The sequence below is a fragment of the Branchiostoma lanceolatum genome, chromosome 12 (genome assembly GCF_035083965.1).
Source record: "Branchiostoma lanceolatum isolate klBraLanc5 chromosome 12, klBraLanc5.hap2, whole genome shotgun sequence".
Classification (NCBI taxonomy): domain Eukaryota; kingdom Metazoa; phylum Chordata; class Leptocardii; order Amphioxiformes; family Branchiostomatidae; genus Branchiostoma; species Branchiostoma lanceolatum.
This window is the reverse complement of record NC_089733.1, coordinates 11815349-11836765: the sequence shown is the minus strand read 5'-3', so window position 1 is coordinate 11836765 and position 21417 is coordinate 11815349. Positions and strand designations below refer to the sequence as shown.

Below are 21417 nucleotides of genomic sequence, written 5' to 3'. Positions count from 1 at the left end.
ACAAGGGGCTGTCCTAGGTGTTTTTAAATATTCATCTTGTATTTGTATGTCTGTTCCAAGTACAATAAAGATGATTTTAACTCTCACGTGTGACATCCCTTCATCGCGTTAAGTTGCCCTCGAGGCTTCATCCATAAAGTCAAAGAAAATACAATCGGCACCGGAAATAAAATCTTGGCAAAGGAAATCATCAAATTGCTTCTCATCGCTTCTTGCATGCGAACAGATGTTGGTAACATATAAGTAGTTGTGGGCAGAACATATGGCGTGCTATTCAAAGTCCAAAGTTCAAATGGCTGGTCTCTGACTGACTAACTCGTTGGACTGGTTGAACCTGTCGGATGACCTCACAGAGGTGAAAGTGTCTAAGTAGTATAGCGTGAGCAGGATAGGAAGTATCATATAGGAGCTTTTAAGTCATGTCCTTTGGAATATGTTTATTACAACTTTATTGCCCAACAGTTGTACGTGATACAACGTATAGCAACTTGTACAGTAATTCCAGAAGCTAATCTACTCCACAAAGGACTATGTGGTATAAGATGAATATTATTGTACATTATTTGGTTGACTTTCTAATATCCATGCACTTTCTTTTGTGCTGTCCTATATTTCAAATACATCGATACTTACAATAACATGTCATTGTTGACTGATCTATTGATAATTCTAGTAAAGAAGATTGCAGACATGTAGACGGTGTCTTTTTTCTAGTTTTATGGCATAATACTTAATACTCTCAATATAGTTATTGTTCACGTACTTATTGTATACACATGATCTACTGTTCATATGCACCGTCAATTTTCTGTTTTCATTGTCTCTAAATTCATTATGAGTTTTGATCGACTATTCCATACTTTTCAAGAACATTAAGGTAATAGTTAAATAGATACATAAATTAATAGAGGGATAAAGTAGCCATGTCTTTCTATAATTATACTTTGAAACTTAACATTTAAACTATCATAGTAAACGCTATATATATCTATCTATCTATATCTAACGTACCGTAAAATGCAGCCATATTTGTAATTAGGCAATACGGTGAGAAACAATGATTTAACATTAAGGTAATAGTCTAATAGATACATAAATCAATAGAGGAATAAAGTAGCCATGTCTTTCTATAATTATACTTTAAAACTTAACATTAAACTATCACAGTAAACGCCATATCTATCTATCTATCTATATCTAACGTACCGTAAAATGCAGCCCTGTTTGTAATTATGCAATACGGTGAGAAACAATGATTTAACTGGAATGAGTTTTTAGATTGAATTAACATTTTCAAGTGCAATTCTGGGCGCATCTGCATTTGAGGCGATCACAGTTTGGTACACTCCACCTCATCATTATTCTTCTGTTCACTGTCGCCGTAAGTTTGGGGTAGTTCTTCCGTCTCCATGGCGATATACTTAGTGACGTCAATACCAGCAGCCTTCACCATGGCGGCAAATCGTGAGCTCTTATTGGACAAAAGAGCGCGGGGGGTGTCGAATTCTGACAACTATGGAAAAAAACAGATACATCGTCACCATACTTGAGTTGACAAAATTTTGAAAAGGAGATTTTGCAGGCTCACTTTCAATGTCTTTTGCAATACGTCTACGGCAGTCAATCAAAAATAAGAAGTTGACAAATATAATCATGTCGTCTGCACACCTGTCCATCATCCATGACCATGACCCTGTCTGACGTCATCACGGTGTTGAGCCGGTGAGCGATGGTCAGCATGGTGCAGTCCTCGAACGCCTCGTGGATCGTCGTCTGGATCAGGTTGTCCGTCTCGGAGTCGATAGCCGCTGTGGCCTCGTCAAGAATCAGGATCTAGAAGATAAACATATCAAGTTTGTCATGAGTTGGAATTCATGTACCGCATCATAGACCCTAGGCTCTGTTGTCTCATGATTACTCTCATTACTCAAATTACAATTATACAGAACGAGATATCAAGAAAGACTGTACCATCAACACAAGCTGTAGCTGTTCCAGGGGCAGGCAAGTAAGCAAGCAAGCAAGCAAGCAAGCAAGCAAGCAAGTAAGCAAGCAAGCACAAGCACGCAAGCAAGCACAAGCACGCAAGCAAGCAAGCAAGCAAGCAAGCAAGCAAGCAAGCAAGCAAGCAAGCAAGCAAGCAAGCAAGCAAACAAACCATTTCTACTAGCACCATTCAGGAACACAGTGAATAATAACAGGCAAACAAAAATACCTCATTTACCTACTTATTTGCGCCAGTGACAAGACTTCGCGGGATAAAAAGCAAGGAAGACTAAGCTCAAACTTGTTTAGAATCGTGTAGCGGGTTATTGTAGGTTTATGGTGTATATTGTTATGACCTGAGGAAGACAGTAGACGGGTTGTTCAATATATGAACGTTGAAATTATTAAATTAAAATACTAACCTGATGAAATTATTAACGAATGTGTTCATACCTTACTGTTCCGCAGCAGGGCCCTGGCCATACACATCAGCTGCCTCTCGCCGACAGAGAAGTTCTCGCCATTCTCCACCACGGCAGCCTCCAGCTTGTCGTCAAGGTAACCGATCTGGGCAAACATCGATGGAACATTACGTCTTTTTGTCAAAGGTGTTTTGGACAAGCTGTTACATCTATAACTCTAGTTCTTCCAGTATGGCAGATCGGATTTATTAATCATATCACACAGTGTTAAATATACACTAAACATCTGCAATCATAGTTATATTTAGATTACTACCCCCTTTAATTTACAAAAGAATTGAATTGAAAAGATTCTGGCTTGGCAATACTAATATGCGATGTTCTCCCATGGGTAACATGCAACAGTAGGGAGACCATGCACATGCACAACATATATTCATAAACCGTGGGAGGATTCAAGCCGCACTGGTGAAGACCTGACAGAAGCTTGAAGGATAGGGGGAGGTTGAGGAAGAGAGTCATGGATATCTGTGCAACAAGGGCGACAAGATGATGATGGATGTGAATACTTACCCTATCCGCCATGTGCACCCTCTCCAGGGCTCCCCACACTTCCTCATCACTGTGTGCATCAAATGGGTCCAGGTTGTACCTGTAATAATACAATCATATGATTGGCATTGATCAACCTGCTGGGGACGTAGGGGTGAGGGCTGAAGATCTAGACCACCTAATGGCGGACCGTAGCGCCTAGAGGAAGAGGGTTGACTTAGTCCGGGCAACCCGCCCGATATGATGATGATGATGCAACTAGTACATGTATATATGGCAATACTAAGATATCTTACCCAAATATCACCCCACCCGCAATTGCGTTTACGATATAACATTACCTTCAATCCATACCACCACAGTTGTCTGTTTCTTCTAGAGCGTTACAGAAAAACATCATGTCCTCTACGATCGCCAGACAGTTGCTGTAGGACATCTTATCTAAACATTTCATATACCTATCAGTGGTATGTATATATAGTGTGTGGGACGATGGCGTGTTTGCTAATACCCCCATTCCACTAGGGTGGCGACTGTGCTACGACGGAGCTGCGACTGAGCGATTCAACAGATTGCTATTCGAATTTCATATATATAAAAAAACGAATATTTCTAAGCTACACTTTGTGTGTTTCTATGTCTTTTCAGTCATACTTTCACATTTCGCATGATATTCCAATTATGAAGTCAAAGGTTACACAAATCCAATTTTGGTCGCAGAGAGATCGCAGCTCGACCGCCGTCCAGCGGAATGGAGGTTTAATTACCTGACGGTCCCGACGAAGAGCACGGGGTCTTGTGGAATGATTGACAGTTTACTGCGCAGAGAATGCAGCCCGATCTTACTGATGTCAACCCCGTCGATGAAGATAGAGCCTTCCGCTGCCTCTACCAACCGAAAGATGGCCACACCAAGGGAGGATTTTCCTTACAAGAAAAGAAATACAACATCAAATAACGGTCAGAGATGATATCCTTACAATGAATAAACAACTGCTTCAGACTGGCATCTACTTAACTTAAAAGAGACGGCGACATAAACTTTCTGTAACTGCTCACCAAGACACGTGTTATCTGCATACCATGATGTCACAAAACCAGTGGATTGCTAATTTCTTGACAAAGTTGATCAGTCGAAAGGTAATGTACAGTTGGTAAGTACAATTTTTGTGTGTGTTGGCAACTTCAGTTCGCCTTTGATCTAGAACGACCTCTAATTGTTAGAGAACAAAGTTTGCTAGGAATCTGCTGAATTCCATATTTGTTTTGACTTTAAGTACATCTTGCTATCCTAAAGATGCCTGTCGTTTTGGGGCCTCCTATCGGCTTTTCTTTGTACTGCAGAAAGAGGGTTAGTTTATATCTTCTGTTATGGATAGATATGCCACGGTCTTTGGGTGGTATGTAGCTTCTGGGTGGGAAATAAGTGGTATAGGCTTGGGTCCCCTAGCAGCGTGTTGGGAAAGAGATCACTGCCTTTTGAGGAAGAACTACATACCAGACCCTGTCCGACCGACAATGCCAATCTTCTCACAGGAACGGATGTAACACGTGACACTCTTCAGGACCAATGGGAGGTTCTCCCTGTAGCGCATGCCCAGATTCAGCAGCTGGATGCTGCCGTCCTCTGGCCACGTTCCGGACGGATCGGCGTCCTTGATGGTCTCTGGGGCCTCCCATTCCAACTCCTAGCGACAAAGTTGTGAAATACATGATAAAGATTTATCTAAGCGTCTCAAAATGCCCCTTGACGAGGGATATTGCTCGTACACGTATTCAATGTCTCAAATAGACATAACATAGAGGAACATAACATCTTATTGCCAACACAACATGGGTTCAGGACCAATCATTCCTGCGTGTCTCAACTTATTACTACCCTTCACGGACTTTATTCCTGGTTTGACAAAGGTACACAAGTTGATATGGCCATACTTGATTTTGCAAAGGCATTTGATAGTGTCCCTCACATGCGGTTACTTAGGAAGCTAGATTATTATGGTATAAGAGGTAAAACACTTCAGTGGATAAAGAACTGGTTGACTGACCGTTATCAGCAAGTTGTGGTGGATGGAGATAAGTCCAAACCAGTTAAGGTAAGGTCTGGCGTGCCTCAGGGCACTGTATTAGGCCCATTATTATTCTTTATATATATAAATGACATCAACAAAGGGATTACCTCACAACTTCGTTTATTCGCCGATGATTGCTTACTCTACCACCCCATTATAAAGGAAGAAGATCAACACACTCTACAGAAGGATCTTGATCAATTGTGTAAGTGGTCGGATCGTTGGCAGTTACGCTTTAATGTGAAGAAGTGTTCGATTCTGCACATACACAAATCAAAAAGAGCCTCTAAGCACTTATACACAATGTTCTCAGAGCCCCTTGAGTCTACATTGCAACACCCTTACCTAGGTATCTTACTTTCACACAACTTGAAATGGAATACACACATAGATTATATAGCAGCTAAAGCAAACAGTACTTTAGGATTCTTGAGAAGGAATCTGAGAGGAGCATGTAGATCAATCAGAGCTCAAGCCTATTTGTCCATTGTTAGACCCAAACTTGAATATGCGTCCTCTGTGTGGGACCCCCACAAACGCATACATTCACAAACAAACAAACTTGAGGACAAGTTAGAAGCAGTACAGAGGCGTGCCGCCAGGTTCGCCACTGGCGACTACCGTTTGACTACCAGCATTACACACACTCTGCAAACCCTCGGTTGGCCCACCCTTCAACAGCGCAGACAAGTTGCCCGCCTTTCACTTATGTACAAAGCTGTCAATAACCTTATTGCTATCCCCATCCACAATATCCTCACAAGAAATACTAACATAACCAGAGGACACCAGCAACGTTTTACCACAGTCGCCTGTAAGACAGAAACATACCGAGGCAGCTTTTTCCCAAAAACAGTCATAGAATGGAATGCACTTCCGCAACATCTTATCGAAACCAAGACTACAGATAGCTTTAAAGCTGGGGTGGCCAAGTATTATGGTTACCCCGGCTTCACCCAGCTGTAAGGGGAGGAGCCTATACCTAGTGTGGCAATGTACAGCACTACTTTGTTCGTTTATTTTTGCACCACTTTTTTTTTCTTGTTGACGGCGTGCACCACCACCACCGGCCACACTTGGGTAAGGCCTCTGACCATAAGTCCTAGACACTATGCCCCACGCGGGGTTTTGTCTAGTATCACGACAAGACAAGACAAATCACTGTACAGCCAGACTTGTGGTAGTGACCACCTCTATATAAGGACCACCTGGCCATTGGTGTACAGTCAAACCTGTACATGTTACCACTTGGTGGTCCAATAGATATTATTCCCATTGACACAATCATTAGGATCGGCTGTCAATATAGATCAGGTTTTATTCGTCCTCTGAGTGGTCTTCTTGGGCAGTTTTGCTTGTATGCCACCAACAGTATTTCTAATTACATACACCATGATAATCTGTCACATGTTCCTAACAGTATGTAATATTTTCTGACCTTTATATAGAAACGCAGTCGCTCAACAGATGTAAATGCTGACTCCGTCTCAGCTGCGATCCTCACTAAGTACTGCAACACCCCTGCAATCTGAGGGATGAAATAAGGAATTTTATCTGTGTTTTCTTTTCCTTTCCCCTTATTTCTCCCGTTCACAAAGTTTATGTCTATTTGAAGTTCTTGCCAGGCTGCACGGATAAGCAGCGGATCCTCAAAGACTACATGACCATCGAAAAAGGTAAATGTCCCATAGCATTTCGAGGCTGTCAATCCACTGTGTATTGGGCATGGTATTTGAATCGAAGCCGTCTCCATCCCTAGAACGCGCTAGTCTAGCCGCTAGGCATAGACTCCAGCTGATCAAACATACCTGTAAAGCATACGTGAGCGCCAGTCCGGCCTGGGAGGCTGGGATGGTTCCCTGGAAGAGCACCACGAGCAGCGCCGTAGTCATGTTTACACTGATGCCCAGCAGGTCCACACGCTGCAGCACCCAGCGGCCAGACATCATCCACATGAAGAAGGAATGGGTGTACTGATCTACCAGCGTGTTCAACCTGGATGGACGGAAATACGCCAGCGTTGGACTGCGGTTGAAGAAAGGAGCCCAAGGTCACACACCTGGGGCCCAAAATCAACATTGACCATTATCTCCTAAACACTTAACTCACAAACAAGATATCATTACAATCCATACAGGGGGTCTTGAGTTATGATGACCAGAAATATCCCAAAACACACACACACACACACACATACACACACACACACAAACACACAGACAGACATATACAAAACAGACACACAGACAGGAAAAACGCTGCTTCCTTTTTCATGGGAGTAAAAAGAAGTCGCTTACTTCTGCATGAAAGCTTTTTCCTTGTTGTAAGCGTGGATTGTCGTCAAACCCTGCAGGGTCTCCGTCATGTGACACAACCAGGGTGTTCTCGTGATGTTCTGGAACCTGAGATAAAAGCAAAATCATTTCTTTAGTGCACATCATGTATTCTTAGACATGAAAATAGAATTGCTTTACTTATATACAGCCGACGTTTAGATGACTGTCCGTTATCTTCATCATGGCAATACTGACTGATGAAGATGACAGACAGTCGTCGAAACGTCGGCTCGTGTTAAATATGTGGTTGTAAATAAAGAACTTTGCTATTCAGTCATTCACCAACCTCATGGAATTATTAATGAAAAAATAAATGTTTTGGAAGCAAAGTCTTGATACTAGATTCTTGTGTGTGGCGTACCTCTTTAGATCCCGGACAACAGAACGGAAGAAGTAATAGGCAGTGTAGAACAGGATAGAAATTGGCGCGATGGCCACCAGTAACCACGGGAAGACCACGGCTATGGATATGAAGGAGGCTACAACACTCCAGAGCTGTTCTGATAGTAGGTTTATTTGGAATGGCAGCTGGGCATCCACTGGGATAACAGAAAGGGGCAATTAGATATGGTAGACTTCATCCCCTTACCGGTACCCTTCTAAGTAGTCCCAGATACAACAGTTTGAAGAACCCAAACATCCGTCAATGCTTAATGGAGTTTGAAAAAATATCAAAACATTTTGGCATATTCACAAAATCACAATGTGCCTCCACACCTATTCACATACTCAAGTACATTCTAATCCATCAACAGGATCTCAGGTTACAGGTGCAAACACACATGCACATTTAAAACCCAGTACCTCCCGTCAGAGATGAAGCTCCGTCTCGGAGAGCTAAAAAGAACAATACTGAGAATGTGTACTGGGTACATTGTGAATCGTAGAAACACAGACAGACCGACAGACAGGCAAACCAATCTCTACCCAGCCTACCTTCGTCCATGTCTTTTGAAAACCTGTTCAGAATCCTTCCACTTGGAGTCGTGTCGAAGAATTTCGTGGGGCTCCGGAAAACCTGTAAGGTATATCAGCTTTTTAATTTGACTCGTTAGATATAAATGTTGGAAATGGTCTAAGCTCTGTGTAAAGCACAATTTATGAGCTGTTCAAAATGGGTGACAAAGAAACCATGCAAAAGGAGTGCGGAAAGATTTGTAGCATGCAGTAACATAGTAAGACATGAACAAGTAGAATGGTAGCGAACCTAAACATATATTTTGTCCAATTTCATGGGGGATAATTTCTCACGGGGGACAATTTTTCACGGGGAAACACTTTTACATGGGGGACATTTAAGTCCGGAAATACTTTTACATGAGGGACACTTGCATGGGGGGCACTTTGGCATGGGGGACGATTTTTCATGAGGGACAATTTTTCATGAACAATTTGAATGGGTGACAATTTTTCATTGGGAAACACTTTTACTAGGGGGACACTTGCATGGGGTAGTACTTTCACATGGGGGACACATGCATTAGCGAACAATTTTTCATGGCGGACAATTTTTCATGGTGGAGAATGATAATGGGAAGCAATTTTTAATGGGGGACAATTTCTAATGGGGAACACTAGGGTTGGGAAATACTTCGTACACGGGTGACACTTGCATGGGGGACACTATTGCATGGAGGACAAATTTTTATCGGGGACAATTTTTCATGGGGGACAATGGGGGACTTGGAAGCCCGTGCAATACTGTAAGATATGGATACGTCCGAATAATCTTATCGAACGTATCCCGTTCCATGATGTATGACATGAAATGTTTTCTAGACTCACCGACTTAAACAGTTGCTTGTGGAATCGGTACGCTGCAGCAATAGTGACCTGCGGATGTGGGATTACAAATAGAAATATATCAATTTCTAAAAGTCTTTGCTTTCAGAAAAAAGAAGTCGTGCCATAAACACATTTGAATCTGCATTAACTTTTTTACAGTACGTACAAGCTGCATAAGGCCATACAGATAGGTTTGAATCACTCACACCGGGTTGGACCCCTACTCTTTTCAAAACGTATGGTGGGCTCTTTGACCTGCTAAAGGGATGGCTCTCGTGCAAACACGAGACCCTTAAGAGATGTTTAATCTTGCCTTGCTGAAACTCCAGAACTTGAGGACGATGCTGAATATCATCGCCACGGCGGCGGCCCCAAGAACGATGACGTAAAAGTTCAAGTTCGGGTTGTCGGCGATGCTGCCGGAACTGGTCGCTTGGGTGGAGTTTGTGCCGTTTACAGGGCTCTGTGACTATCAAAAGACACAACATGAGAAAAAATGCGATCCTCTTAAATAATTGAAGTGACATGATGTTACTGCGCTCACAGAAAACATTGAAGAAGTAAAAAGTGTGTGTGTGGGGGGGGGGGGAGTTAATATTTGGACATCAGAATTAAACACAGGCCGCAGTCACTGTCCGTTGAAATGCTTCGGTCCCATTTCCAATCCGGGGCCCGGCAAGGCTGTTTGCGAAAACGAAAAAATAATAAATGCATATCATCGATCAAGAATATACACAATACATGTATATGGTAAGGAGCAATGGTTTTACATATTTCTGTCTTTCGTTTTCTTTTAAATCATATTTTTCGTTCCCACAAGCTGCCCGACCGGGCCCCGGATTGGAAATGGGACAGAAGCATAACACGTGCGTTTATATATGTGATTGACGTTCATGGATTTACCGGATGTTCAACGGCTTAATAATACACATTAAAAAAAATAGATCATTAGCAATAACAAGAATGGTAAGTCAACAATTGTCGGGCGTTTGGGGCAAAAGCTATCATGTACAATCATTCCTCTAAAGCACCGTGAGCAATAGAAAACAAAAGGTAGCTACTGATAAAAGAAAGCGGATGCTATCTGAAACGTCCGCTTAATTCCTCCAATTCCCTGAATTAGTTTTGATTACAATACTTAGATGTATGCTTTCATCGATGCATAGAAGAGAGAGAAGGAAAGGAAAGGAAAATGGAAGGTAGGTTGTGCCCTAGCATTTTCGGGCCGCGATGGGGTGTTACCTGCTGTGTCCTGGGGCACCCTCCCCCTTTACCGCCTTCTACCACCTTTTATCTCCACAACCGAAGTCAGGTACCCGTTTTTACAACTGAGTAGAGGGAGTAAAGTCGTGTAAAGTGCATTTCCCGAAGGCCCAACATCATTGGCTTGTCAGAGGATTCGAACCCTATACCTCTGGGTTCTATGCCAAACACCCTAACTGTTATGTAAACACCATGCCACCGGACAGAACAGGAACGGAACTGGAAATGGAATAGGGAGACAAATTTTAAATGACCGAGACTGACCCCGTCACCCGCCTCGAGCCAGAAGCTGATCCAGAAGTTGGCAAACACGGAGATGGCTGTGTTCAGGAGGAACTGGAACAGCACCAGGAAGGTGATGAAATAACCTGAAGTAGACAAAATCAACCAAGCAAACAAAATGAGTATGTTATACCTGTGTCGTTATATAGCCGGTATATCTGCCCTTCGGAGTTTCACAGGCTTTGCAGGCACGCGGCGCTAGGCATTGTTATATTGCACTGAACGACCTGTCACGCATAACCTTTAACCTTTAAACATCTAACAATGTTAAAGCTATCTATCGAGGATTATCTTATCTTGTGGTCACTCAACAACAGCTCTTGGGAAAAAAGGATATTTCTAGGAAAACACGAATGAAATATTATAATGGCTGCTTGATAGCAACAACAAACTGTTACAAACAAGATATCTACATGTCTACAAATAATTTTACAATGTAGTAGAGAAAGAATCTGCAGAGCAATTCTCCATCAACAAAGTAATATTGTATGTATCATGTTTTTGTATTCTTTCAGTAAAACATTAACTTAAACTCACCACCGCAGAATTTGATATAGTTCGTGTAGTTGGAGTATTTTACTCTTCCTCTTTGCATGTCTTCCTCCCCAGTCAGCTGCCCTGCAAATGAAATAAGATTTCGAATATTTCATACCTCCGCGGAATGCCTAGAGAAAAGAAGACTTAAAGTGTAAAGAAGACTTTGGGGTCACCAGAGGTGACACGAGTCCTGTGCTAAAAATAGAACATCCTGGAGAGACATGTCCATGATTGCAAAGATCCACCGTTATAAAAGTAACAATCAGTTGTCAGAAAAATTGCGAATCGAATCAGCAAGACATACAAGTAACTGAACTCCTCTAGAACAAAAAAAGCCAATTTTGTAGTTTTGGTAAGATAGAGGACGAAGTACATGTCACTGTAGACTGTATGTAAGCGATAGAAGCATTCTTTCCGGTTATGATTCCCCCATCTTAGATACCTGAATAGTAAAGAGAAATTTATATTCCTTCCAGACTTCGATAAACGTTAACCAACTATAGCTAATCATACAGCTTCCTACATTTATACAATCACCAAGAAGCGAGAGGAAGCCGAAATAACTATACTAGACTTTTATTTGTATATCTATCTGTATGTATACGTGTATATGATTCTTAACATGTGACCTGTACTCAGCCAAGTGGGGCAAAATGTACAATAAAGGCCTTCATTCATTCATTGTTGATGCCTGTGGGTGTTTGAGTGACTGAATCCTGACGATTCACCTTTCTACCTAGAAAGAATGTGAACTACAGGGAAACTTCTGCTACAATACCAGAATATGGCAGATGAATTGACTTTGTCACACACGCACCTTTCTCAAGTGCCCTCTCTTCTTCTTTCTGCCTGTCCGTGTCTAAGTCGGGTAGCTCTGGAGGAGGCTCGAGCTCCGCTGCGGCTATGGTAGCAGGGTGGTTGGAGCGGATGCTGTATGTCCGGCTCAGCTGACGTGCTGGCTCCTCTTTCTTGTGGATGAGGCGGCGGACGAGGCGAGGGGTCGCGTGGATGGAGAACTTCCGCCCGCCCCCTGATGGTGCCGTGGCGACAACGCGAGGGCGCCTGGCACCTCCGAGAGACCTGACGGAGAGGCGGGCTCTGTCCGCGCGGTTCATCAGCGCTCGTCGGAGGAACAGGGCAGGGTCGATAGGGGAGGGTGGTGAGCTGATGCGGCAAGAGTGAGACACATCAGTCAAAAGATCACAAGTAAACAAGAAACAATGAGAGCTATGGCAAAACCGCCTCAATACATGACATACAAGTTACTGATATACGGCAACAAAAAAAGAAAGTGACCTCGATCACTGCAGAGCTATTCTTCCACTGGTCGTGACAGAGACGACAGGCGCTATGTACAGTTTATACATGTTCACTGTACCGGGGAAATTCCCCTAGCTCTTTTGGACAAGCACAACGAACAGTGGACCACGGCTTAACGTTCCGTCCTAAGAACTGCAACCCTTTCCAGCAGCGTTCATGTCGGGTGAGCGACACAACCGGAATCGAACTCTTATATACATAGCTAGTTCCAAAGGCAAGGCCGCTAACCACTGGACTACGCACGCTACAATGCGACGACGACGATGATGAAAATGATCACAATAAATAAACACAGATCAATACGTATCGTGGAAAATCTTTAAAATGTACTGAATCATAGTCTATGTCTAGATAGGCAGGTTTGCATAATTAGTATTTGGTGACGTAGCCCTACATCTGATTACGAATCAAACAATTAATTAATGCAATAGTGCTAACGTCACGGTGGCAGCTTCGTCGTCACTGCTGTCACTATTGTCAGTACTGCCCTCGTCATCCAAGTAGTTCTGGATCATCTCGGCGTACTCGGCGTTCATCGTCATCAGCCGGCGGTGGGGTCCCTTTGCGGCGATCCGCCCGTCTTTCAGGAGCAACACCTCATCACAGTCACTCAGGTACTAAGGGCAAGGTAAACAAGAAATGGTGTTAAAATACCTCTTGCGTGTGATTGTGGAGTATATGAATTTGCCGAACATTACATAGTTGTTTACACATTGTAATCATACATTTAGCTTATAAGAAGCTCTGATATGTCATTATTGTTTGTTTATATGAAATGAAAAATACATAAATGTGACGTTCATTAGACAGTTCGACGGCGATTTGAAATTACACAAATCTTCAAACTGTGTGACTTTTGACATTCCCAAAGAAGAAAGATATTCGAATCAGTCGCTACGGAAATTATGAGTATTATAACAAACTCACCTGGAGCTGGTGAGTAACGAAAAACACAGTCTTGCCCCGAAGTCCCTCCTTGATGTACTGCCTATAAGACATAGGAAACATGTCACAGGAATCAAATCGAGACGGAGGACGTCACAAACTATATATCACCTGCTACATTTGATCCACGACTCACTAAGTCACGTGTGTGCCATCTGCACAATGTTACGTCATAGGAGCAGAGATTCATTCCTTGACTGCTGTCGCTCGGTCGAAACTTTGATCCAATCCTTTGTGTTGGAAATTGTAGTTTAAGATTCCCTTTTATAATGAATTCTACTGAGATACTTTGCAAACCCTCTTTCCTAGACCTATTTTTTAATGGAACAAGCTTCCATGTGATTGCTTTCTCTATGGGTATAATCTAAAACTTTTTAAGTCAAAGTTGAACATGCATCGATACAGTCCAGATAGTGAAACCCTAAATATCTGAGTGGCTCTCAATGAGCCTTGTGGTGAATTGAAGTAAAAAAACAAACATTCTGAGAATTTGCCTGGTAACAAAAAGATGCTGCTTTTACTTAGATTTGTGTGAATCAGAATAGAATTGATTGGCAGACAGTTTGGAGACAAGACAAGAAAGCAAACATCCTTGAGCTGAGGTTTCGTTACCTGAAGATGTGCTCGCCAACATGGGCGTCCACTGCGCTCAGCGGGTCGTCCAACAGGTAGATGTCCTTATCTGCGTACAGCGCACGCGCAAGACTGACGCGCTGTTTCTGCCCACCACTCAGGTTTACGCCCCGTTCTCCAATCTATAAAATGAATGAATGAAAAGTTTATTAAAATTGAAAGAATATTGCAGCCTCAGGCTGAATTGCGTCTTTTCTCACAGACAAAATGTCATTAAAAACTTTTAAAACTGTACAATTACATCATCACATCATAAGCGAAGCATTCTATTGAACGTATTGTAACATCCGTGATGCAAAGGATGGTTATTATGAAACTTTTGCTGAAACCACAAAAATAATTTTTTCAATGAGTATGTAGAAAATATGGGCCATCATACATGATTATGGCCACATCAATTCAGGCATCTGAAAAATACCTCTGTAAGGTCTCCCCCGGGTAGCTGCTCTAAGTCAGGCTTGAGGCAGCACGCTTCGATGACCTGGTCATATCTGCAATATAATGTAAGAAATTACAATCATTTATGTATATATATATATATCTATCCCTGCTGACAAGACAATGATTGCATGTCGACAGCTGTTCATATAGGAAATAAGATAGTGTAGTATGTACACAATCTTGACTTACTTGATAGAGTTGAAATCCTCTCCAAACAGAATGTTGTCCTTCACCGTGGCGTTGAGTATCCAGGCTTGCTGAGCAACGTAAGCGATCTCTCCCTCCACAGCCACGCCCCCTTTTATCAGCCGCATGTCGTTAAGGATGGCGGAGATGACGGAGCTCTTCCCCGCACCAACGCTGCCGCAGACGCCCAGCAACGTTCCCTGGAGAGGGAAAAACAACAACAATACGTTTGTTTTCTTCATGCATTCGCGAAGGGGATAGTGTTTTCGGTATTGTACTTCTGTTTGTTGTTGTGGTTGAATAGCATAACTCAAAAAGCTATAAATGGCTTGTGATAAAATCAGGAATGTGGTTAGATCTTGACCTATGAAAGAAATCATCAGATTCTGTCCCCCCTGTTGGCTTTCCTTGGCACTGGAACAGATGTTCCGTTTTTTGTATCCACGTTCTTACATGCAGCAAAGTTGTGAAGGCCAATCGTCTAATGATGAAATGATGACACAAATAGAAAATGGAGATAAATTAAATAAGTTTCACACGCCATGAAAGGACGAGGCATATTCTATATACATGCATAACGACGTTGCGAAGAACAGGTAAACACATACCTTAAACAGAGTGAGGTTGATATCGAAGAGCTTCTCGACTACCACTGGAGTACCCTCTCCTTGTGCACGCCCGACAGCTTCCTCGATGTCTTTTGTGTCTCTATTTTCTTCCTTGGAAGTTCCTATTAATGTCAGATTTGAGAACATGATTTGATTGCATTGAGCAATAATCCATATTATTCATGTGCACATCTTAGATATATATCTCAGAATACATTTATTATTTACGATATTGAAGTTAATCTCACCATCCTATGGTCAATATAAGGGTGTTGATGAATTGGTGGATAACAGATCCGAGAACGGAAATCACAACAAGCATTCAAGGCACCTACTGTAACCATTCATAATAAATCTTACAGTAAAGCTATTTGAGTCAGAACACAAAGCTATTCCTCACTAGAATAGATATTTCCCCTTGTCATGAATTATCTCAATTCTAACTCTACGAGGGTGAGCCAATACGTTTTAAATTTGCAAAACCTTTTGACTCAACCTCGTACACCCACCCCTTCCACATACCTCCCTCTGCCTTCTCTTGAGCATCCCAGCCTAATGTAGCTCCTCGGATTTCTACGGCAATGTTAGCCTTGGAAGGTGTTGTAGTCAATGCTTTTCTCTCTTCCATGATCATCAGGTCCTGCAGATGGTTAAAATTTAAAAACACGTTGCCTAATGGTTTTATAAAAAGCATTACAAAGATTTGCTTGTAAACCACGTATCTGTGTTATTCACCAAAATTACTCTATTCAGCACTGGGGTCTAGGTGGACTCCATGATAAGACATCGAAATCAGTTACGAACGCTATAAAAGCATGAAAGCTGTTAAGGGACAATCTTGTGGTTGACAGCTATCTAAAATACCAGAAACATTCCAGTGGTACTAAAAATAATACACAAAATAGTATTTATTCTGTTCTTCACCTTGTAGTGTTTAGTGGCACATAGGTAAACAAATTCCCTTGCTGTTTCTGTAGCAGGGTACTTTTACAGAAAGGGGTTGCTACCCCACGACAGCCTCTTTAACGTGGTCGACGTCCTCGAAGACGGAACCCACGTTTTACGTCCCTTCCGAAAGACGGGTGCAGCCCAAACCGAGATGCCCCAGATCTTAACCGGAGTCAGCCAGTTACCAACCAATTGCAACTAGGAGCTCAACTGTGAGGTTGCTACCAGTCGAGCTACAGGGACATCCCTAAATGTTTCTGTATGCCATCTACTTTTAACACTGAATCTTACCTTCATCCTCCTGGTGGCTATGATGGCCTCCGACAGCGAACGAACAGCAAACGGCGTGATCATGAGGATCGAACGGAGGATTGTGAAGCAGGCCAACACAGTAAACGCCTGGTGCAACAGACATAGTGTCAAGATAATCCATCTTTGTTGGTACAGTATCAATTTATTGTACATTCATGCCCTATCACGGGCTAAGTACAGGCATATAGATACAAAATAATGACACACAGGTGTTCTAATACTAATCTAAAACAATGGTTCTAAAACTACTCTAATTCATAGGTTCGGTTTCTTCTCGTCTCTTTGTGATGTTAGAAATATACGTTGAGATCATGGACTTGTTTAAAATTGTATGGTCAAAACGCATAAGAAAAATGAATTTACAGTACGGAAAAGTGTTAATGTGCTAGTGCACGAAAAACCTCTGTCTGATTATATCGTTACTCAACAGAAGCAGTAGACATGTTGAAAAAAACTGGTTCCCGTAAACTGTACTTTATAGCAGCACCAAATGTGTTTCTATAAACAGTGATTGCTGTTCAACATCATTGATGAAAGGTTCAAAATGTAACGTTACACAAATACGAATTACTGAACAAAGTAAAGACGGATTTCCCCCCACCTGTTCTGGTGTGAGGTCGTTTCCGGTCATGACGTGTGCTGTGAAGGTGACGATACTGCTGACGGTCATGAGGGCCGGTCCGATCCCGACCACCATGGCCTGCCAGAACCCCGCCTTCTGCAGCAGCTTGGCTTCCCTCTTGCGAAGATCTGCAGCAATAGGAATACTAGCATTATTCATCTGAAGTAGAGCCAGTAGGTGTCCATCGTAATGAGGCTTTTGTAATGCCCTTTACAGCCTCGTCCTCGAACACAGGGCTCATAGGTAGTCCAGTTCTTGCGATGTTTTCAATGGGGTCCCAAACGTAAGGCATATAAATTTATAAATGGATAGGTTATTAATTTGGAATGCATATGTGTACATATTTTGTTATCGAGTGACTTACTATCCTGTTTAAACTATTCACGAAAGTATTCAGAAGTAAGGTTCTTACCCTGGATCCTCTTTGTGAATGGTTTCTCCCATGCGTACATCTTGATGAGTTTCACGCTGTTGAGAAGCTCGCTGGTCATGCGCACTCTGGAGTCGACGATCTTCACACACTCCCTCCGTAGCATACCGATGTGGGCACCGATTAACACCTGAAATTACAACAAAAGAAATATTAAGTGTCATTTTATATCCTACTTTGTCAGAAGAGAAGATTATCTTTACAATGCTAATTTCAAATAATGAACCTGCCCTAGGCCTGGGTAACATCTATCAGAAATCATCTATCTGCGCCAGCCGGCTATATTAAAAAAAAATCAAAGTCGTGAAAGTCATATTCTGTTTGGATGCGATCGGATGAACGAACTGGAGCTGGAATAGTATGGATTCCTGGCCAGTGGTCGGAAGCAAAGTGGGGGGAAGTTCCTGCATGTGTGACTGGGAACTTATTAGAATTGCCAATGAGCTGGGAGATGAACCAACTACTACGTATCTAATACCAGCTCAGACAAGAACAAGAAATAGTTATGCCTTCAAGCATCAAAGTTATCAACCTAAAATCTCGTATTTTCCTATAACTATCGTAGAATAGAACTCGTTGACTTCAAGTAAAGTAAGAGCATCCTCGCTCACTAGATGGCTTTAAACAACGCTTGCAGTTAAATGTGCAAAGATTATTAGGTGTGACAGGTCTTTCAGTGTGATCTTACCAGCTGCTGCCGCGCCGAGTGACTCCGAAGCTGGTGTGTTACGCCGAAAGGCGGTTATACAGGCTATATACTTTTCGATAGAGATACGGAATGACAGAAAAACCATCACCTGAAGCGGCAGGAACAGCACGTTGATGAAGCAGCCCAGCAGCGCCCACGGCCCCATGATGTAAGTGCAGTACCCCACCACCGGAATCATCACGACCGGCCCGAGGACCGCCATTTGAATCTGCTGACATGCCATCGCCACCCGGAAGGCATCATTCACGAACATGTTCACCAGCTGGAGCGAACAAAAGAAAAACCTCAAAATGAGTCACTTGAGCTGGTATGTTACGCCTAACGGCGATTATACCGGCTATATAGATACAGATACAGAACACAGGTAATGCTACGGTCACAATTGGAAAAAGACGTTACCCCTAGGTGGCCCCGTAGGGAACCCTGTGGCTACGGGGCTATTTTTAGGCACGGCCCGGTCACTGGAAGTCTCTAACACGGAGTTAAAATGAACCCGGGACCCGGTAACAAATAGGCTCCGTGAGCTAATCGAGAGAACACCGAGAGGTACCCTTCCGGTGTCCATCAGTACACTGGGACAAATTTGTGGCTTTGTGTACACCCCCTACGGGCACCGGTGCAAATGTGACCGCTCATGCGATGTTATGGTCCAGCTACAAGCACGTTTGAAAATTTGTTATCAGAGAGATACCAAAGTTAAAACCACTCACATTGGGAAGGACCTCTGCTCTTATGTTAAAGTGGGTCATTTACGTGAAGACATTTAGTGTGCAAGATGTTACTGTAATTACAACAGGAAGACGAGCAGTCTATCCCTGGTGGTCAGAGACACCAGACATCTGTTACGGATTAGTTTGTAATAAAGGGGATGGACATCTGTCCATCTATATCAGTTCCCACAGGCAAGCACTGAGTGAAGACGTAATTCCTTGCTCTCCTAGCTAGTGCCTTTATCAACTCAACACATGTAATGCGCTAGAGGCATGGCTACCGGCACATACGGAACCTTTGCGCCCTTTCACACATCCCTAACCAAAGCTGGGTACTCGGTTGCACCTGAGTCGGGTCAGGAAATTCGTATTAAGGTGAAAACATCAGGATCTATCTGCTTGAGATTCGAACCCAGAACCATTAGATTCCGGGTAATACCAGGGTCATATTTCCAAACTGGTGCCCGACCAGGTAGTTTGCAGGGACGAAAAGTATTATATAAAAGACAACAAAACACGCAAAACGTAAAAAAACGTTAGATATGCAGTTTTTCGTTCCCGCAAACAGTCCAGTCGGGGCCCAGTTTGAAAATGTGACAAAAAACTACCAATTCTACACGATGACAATAAAATGACAACAAGAGTTCTACGACCTCATACCTTCGTCAAATGATTTTGACCTTTATGACTGACGTATTAGGAGTGTTTTTCATCAATCATCAATCATACCAGTTGATCCTCTTCACCCAAATAACATAAGTTGTCCAAACCTCCTTGTTATGACTATGAGCTTAACAAAGAAGGTTATGCTAACATTTATCATCAATTATGCAAATAAGCTCCCTCCTTATTAGCATAATTTGATTCAATGGTGTTCACATTCACACAACTTCCTAATGCCACAAGTATGAAATTGCCGTCATTTACTAGTATGGAATTATAGTAGTTTCTCATTAATTATGCTAATTAGGCCCACATTTGCATATTTCCTATCTATCAACATTCCTCTCTTCCTTAGTTACAAATGTCACATATTTGAATAGTCATATCATGGAACACAGCAGATTTCTAAAATTGCCTCATTAATCATGCGAGTTAGAATTTGATTTGCATAATTATCATCCAATCATACAAAGCATCACGTAAGCTATCTACATACCAAAAATCATGACCATCCATCAAGACCATCTCGAGTTATAGTTTTTCTCATTAATTATGTCAATGAGGTTCTCATTTGCAAAGCTGATATCTATTAATATTTCTCTCTTCCTCAGTTACATATGTCACATGTTTGAGAGTCCTATCATGGAAATTGATGGATGTATAAACTTTCCTCATTAATTATGCAAATTAGATACTGATTTGCATAATAAGTATCTAATCATGTACATCAGCACTCAAGCTATGTACTTACAAAAATTTATGACCATCCACCAAGCCCTTCTTGAGTAATTCCCTTTCAAAGTCTGAAGCAAAACCTGCCCCTGCTATAGCCAACCCATAGGTCTGCTTGGAGACTACCTTACCAATGCCTACAGCTGGCTGACAGCCAATTTGTGTAACTGACGTTTCCTGCCTTCAACATGACCCCTCAGGCCCCTGCCCTATCCATGACGCCTTGGAACAACACAGCCAACACGTACACATACTTCAGCATACAATATAACACATTTTTACACTTTTCTCGTTAATTATGCAAAACACTTCGCCCAAAATCTAATCATCTTGAGATTTCCCACATACACACCGACACACCAACTACGACAACAAACCATCCAGGCGTTCTCGACTTATTCTGTTCACTAACAGACACACAGACAAGCATCATCGAATAACCTTCTCGAAGAAACTTCGTCGACGAAGGTAATAAGAACTGATGAGCACCAACCTGTCCCACGGACTTGTCCTTCAGGCTCCGCAGACGGAGCACCTTAGCGTACCCCATGCTCGTCAAGGCCACCTGCAGCCGGGAGCCCGTGCGCATGCCGAAAGCGGTGCCGATCCCTCCACTGAAGCTCCGCAGAAGTTCGACGCCAAGCAGCCCGGCCACGAGCCCGAGCCCGTACCACAGAGACGGGTTGATGGCGTTGGTGTAACTCAGCAGTGCTTGGATGAATAAAGTCTGAAACAGAAAACAAGTCAAGATCTTTTAGATTCTTTATGCAACGGCATGTTTGTGCATCCACTTTGATCATTGATGATTATTTCATGTGATATATGCAAGTTAGTGAAAGATGTTTATAACTATGCATATATTATGAAAATGTGAATACATTTGCATGATTGAAATATGTCATAGAGATGTGAAGTCTCTGAAT

The 21417-nt window shown here is 42.5% G+C and overlaps 1 protein-coding gene across 1 annotated transcript; it reads right to left on the bottom strand.

Moving 5' to 3' along the window:
• Positions 1-410: 410 nt before the first annotated feature.
• Positions 411-21137, bottom strand: LOC136445758 (ATP-binding cassette sub-family C member 5-like). Its single transcript, XM_066443895.1, has 27 exons — positions 20988-21137; positions 18478-18651; positions 17663-17810; positions 17230-17378; positions 16608-16715; positions 15891-16008; positions 15369-15490; positions 14764-14960; positions 14552-14624; positions 14113-14255; positions 13483-13543; positions 12994-13172; positions 12053-12399; positions 10681-10784; positions 9467-9622; positions 9154-9201; positions 8305-8386; positions 7730-7907; positions 7330-7434; positions 6841-7027; positions 6471-6560; positions 4459-4648; positions 3728-3887; positions 2982-3060; positions 2440-2553; positions 1669-1833; positions 411-1513 (listed from the first exon to the last, which is right to left on the bottom strand). Exons 1-27 carry the CDS (start codon positions 21081-21083, stop codon positions 1331-1333), a joined length of 3756 nt encoding a protein of 1251 aa, XP_066299992.1. The 5' UTR covers positions 21084-21137; the 3' UTR covers positions 411-1330.
• Between the last annotated feature and the right edge of the window lie 280 nt (positions 21138-21417).

Excerpts from the sequence above, each read along its gene's own strand:
- LOC136445758 (XM_066443895.1), bottom strand. The coding sequence starts at position 21,083 with ATGCGCACGGGCTCCCGGCTGCAGGTGGCCTTGACGAGCATGGGGTAC. Across the intron at positions 17,379-17,662 it reads ATTCACAAAGAGGATCCAGG|ATCTTCGCAAGAGGGAAGCC; the intron begins GTAAGAACCTTA and ends CTATTGCTGCAG. Across the intron at positions 15,491-15,890 it reads TCAAGAGAAGGCAGAGGGAG|GAACTTCCAAGGAAGAAAAT; the intron begins GTATGTGGAAGG and ends TGACATTAATAG.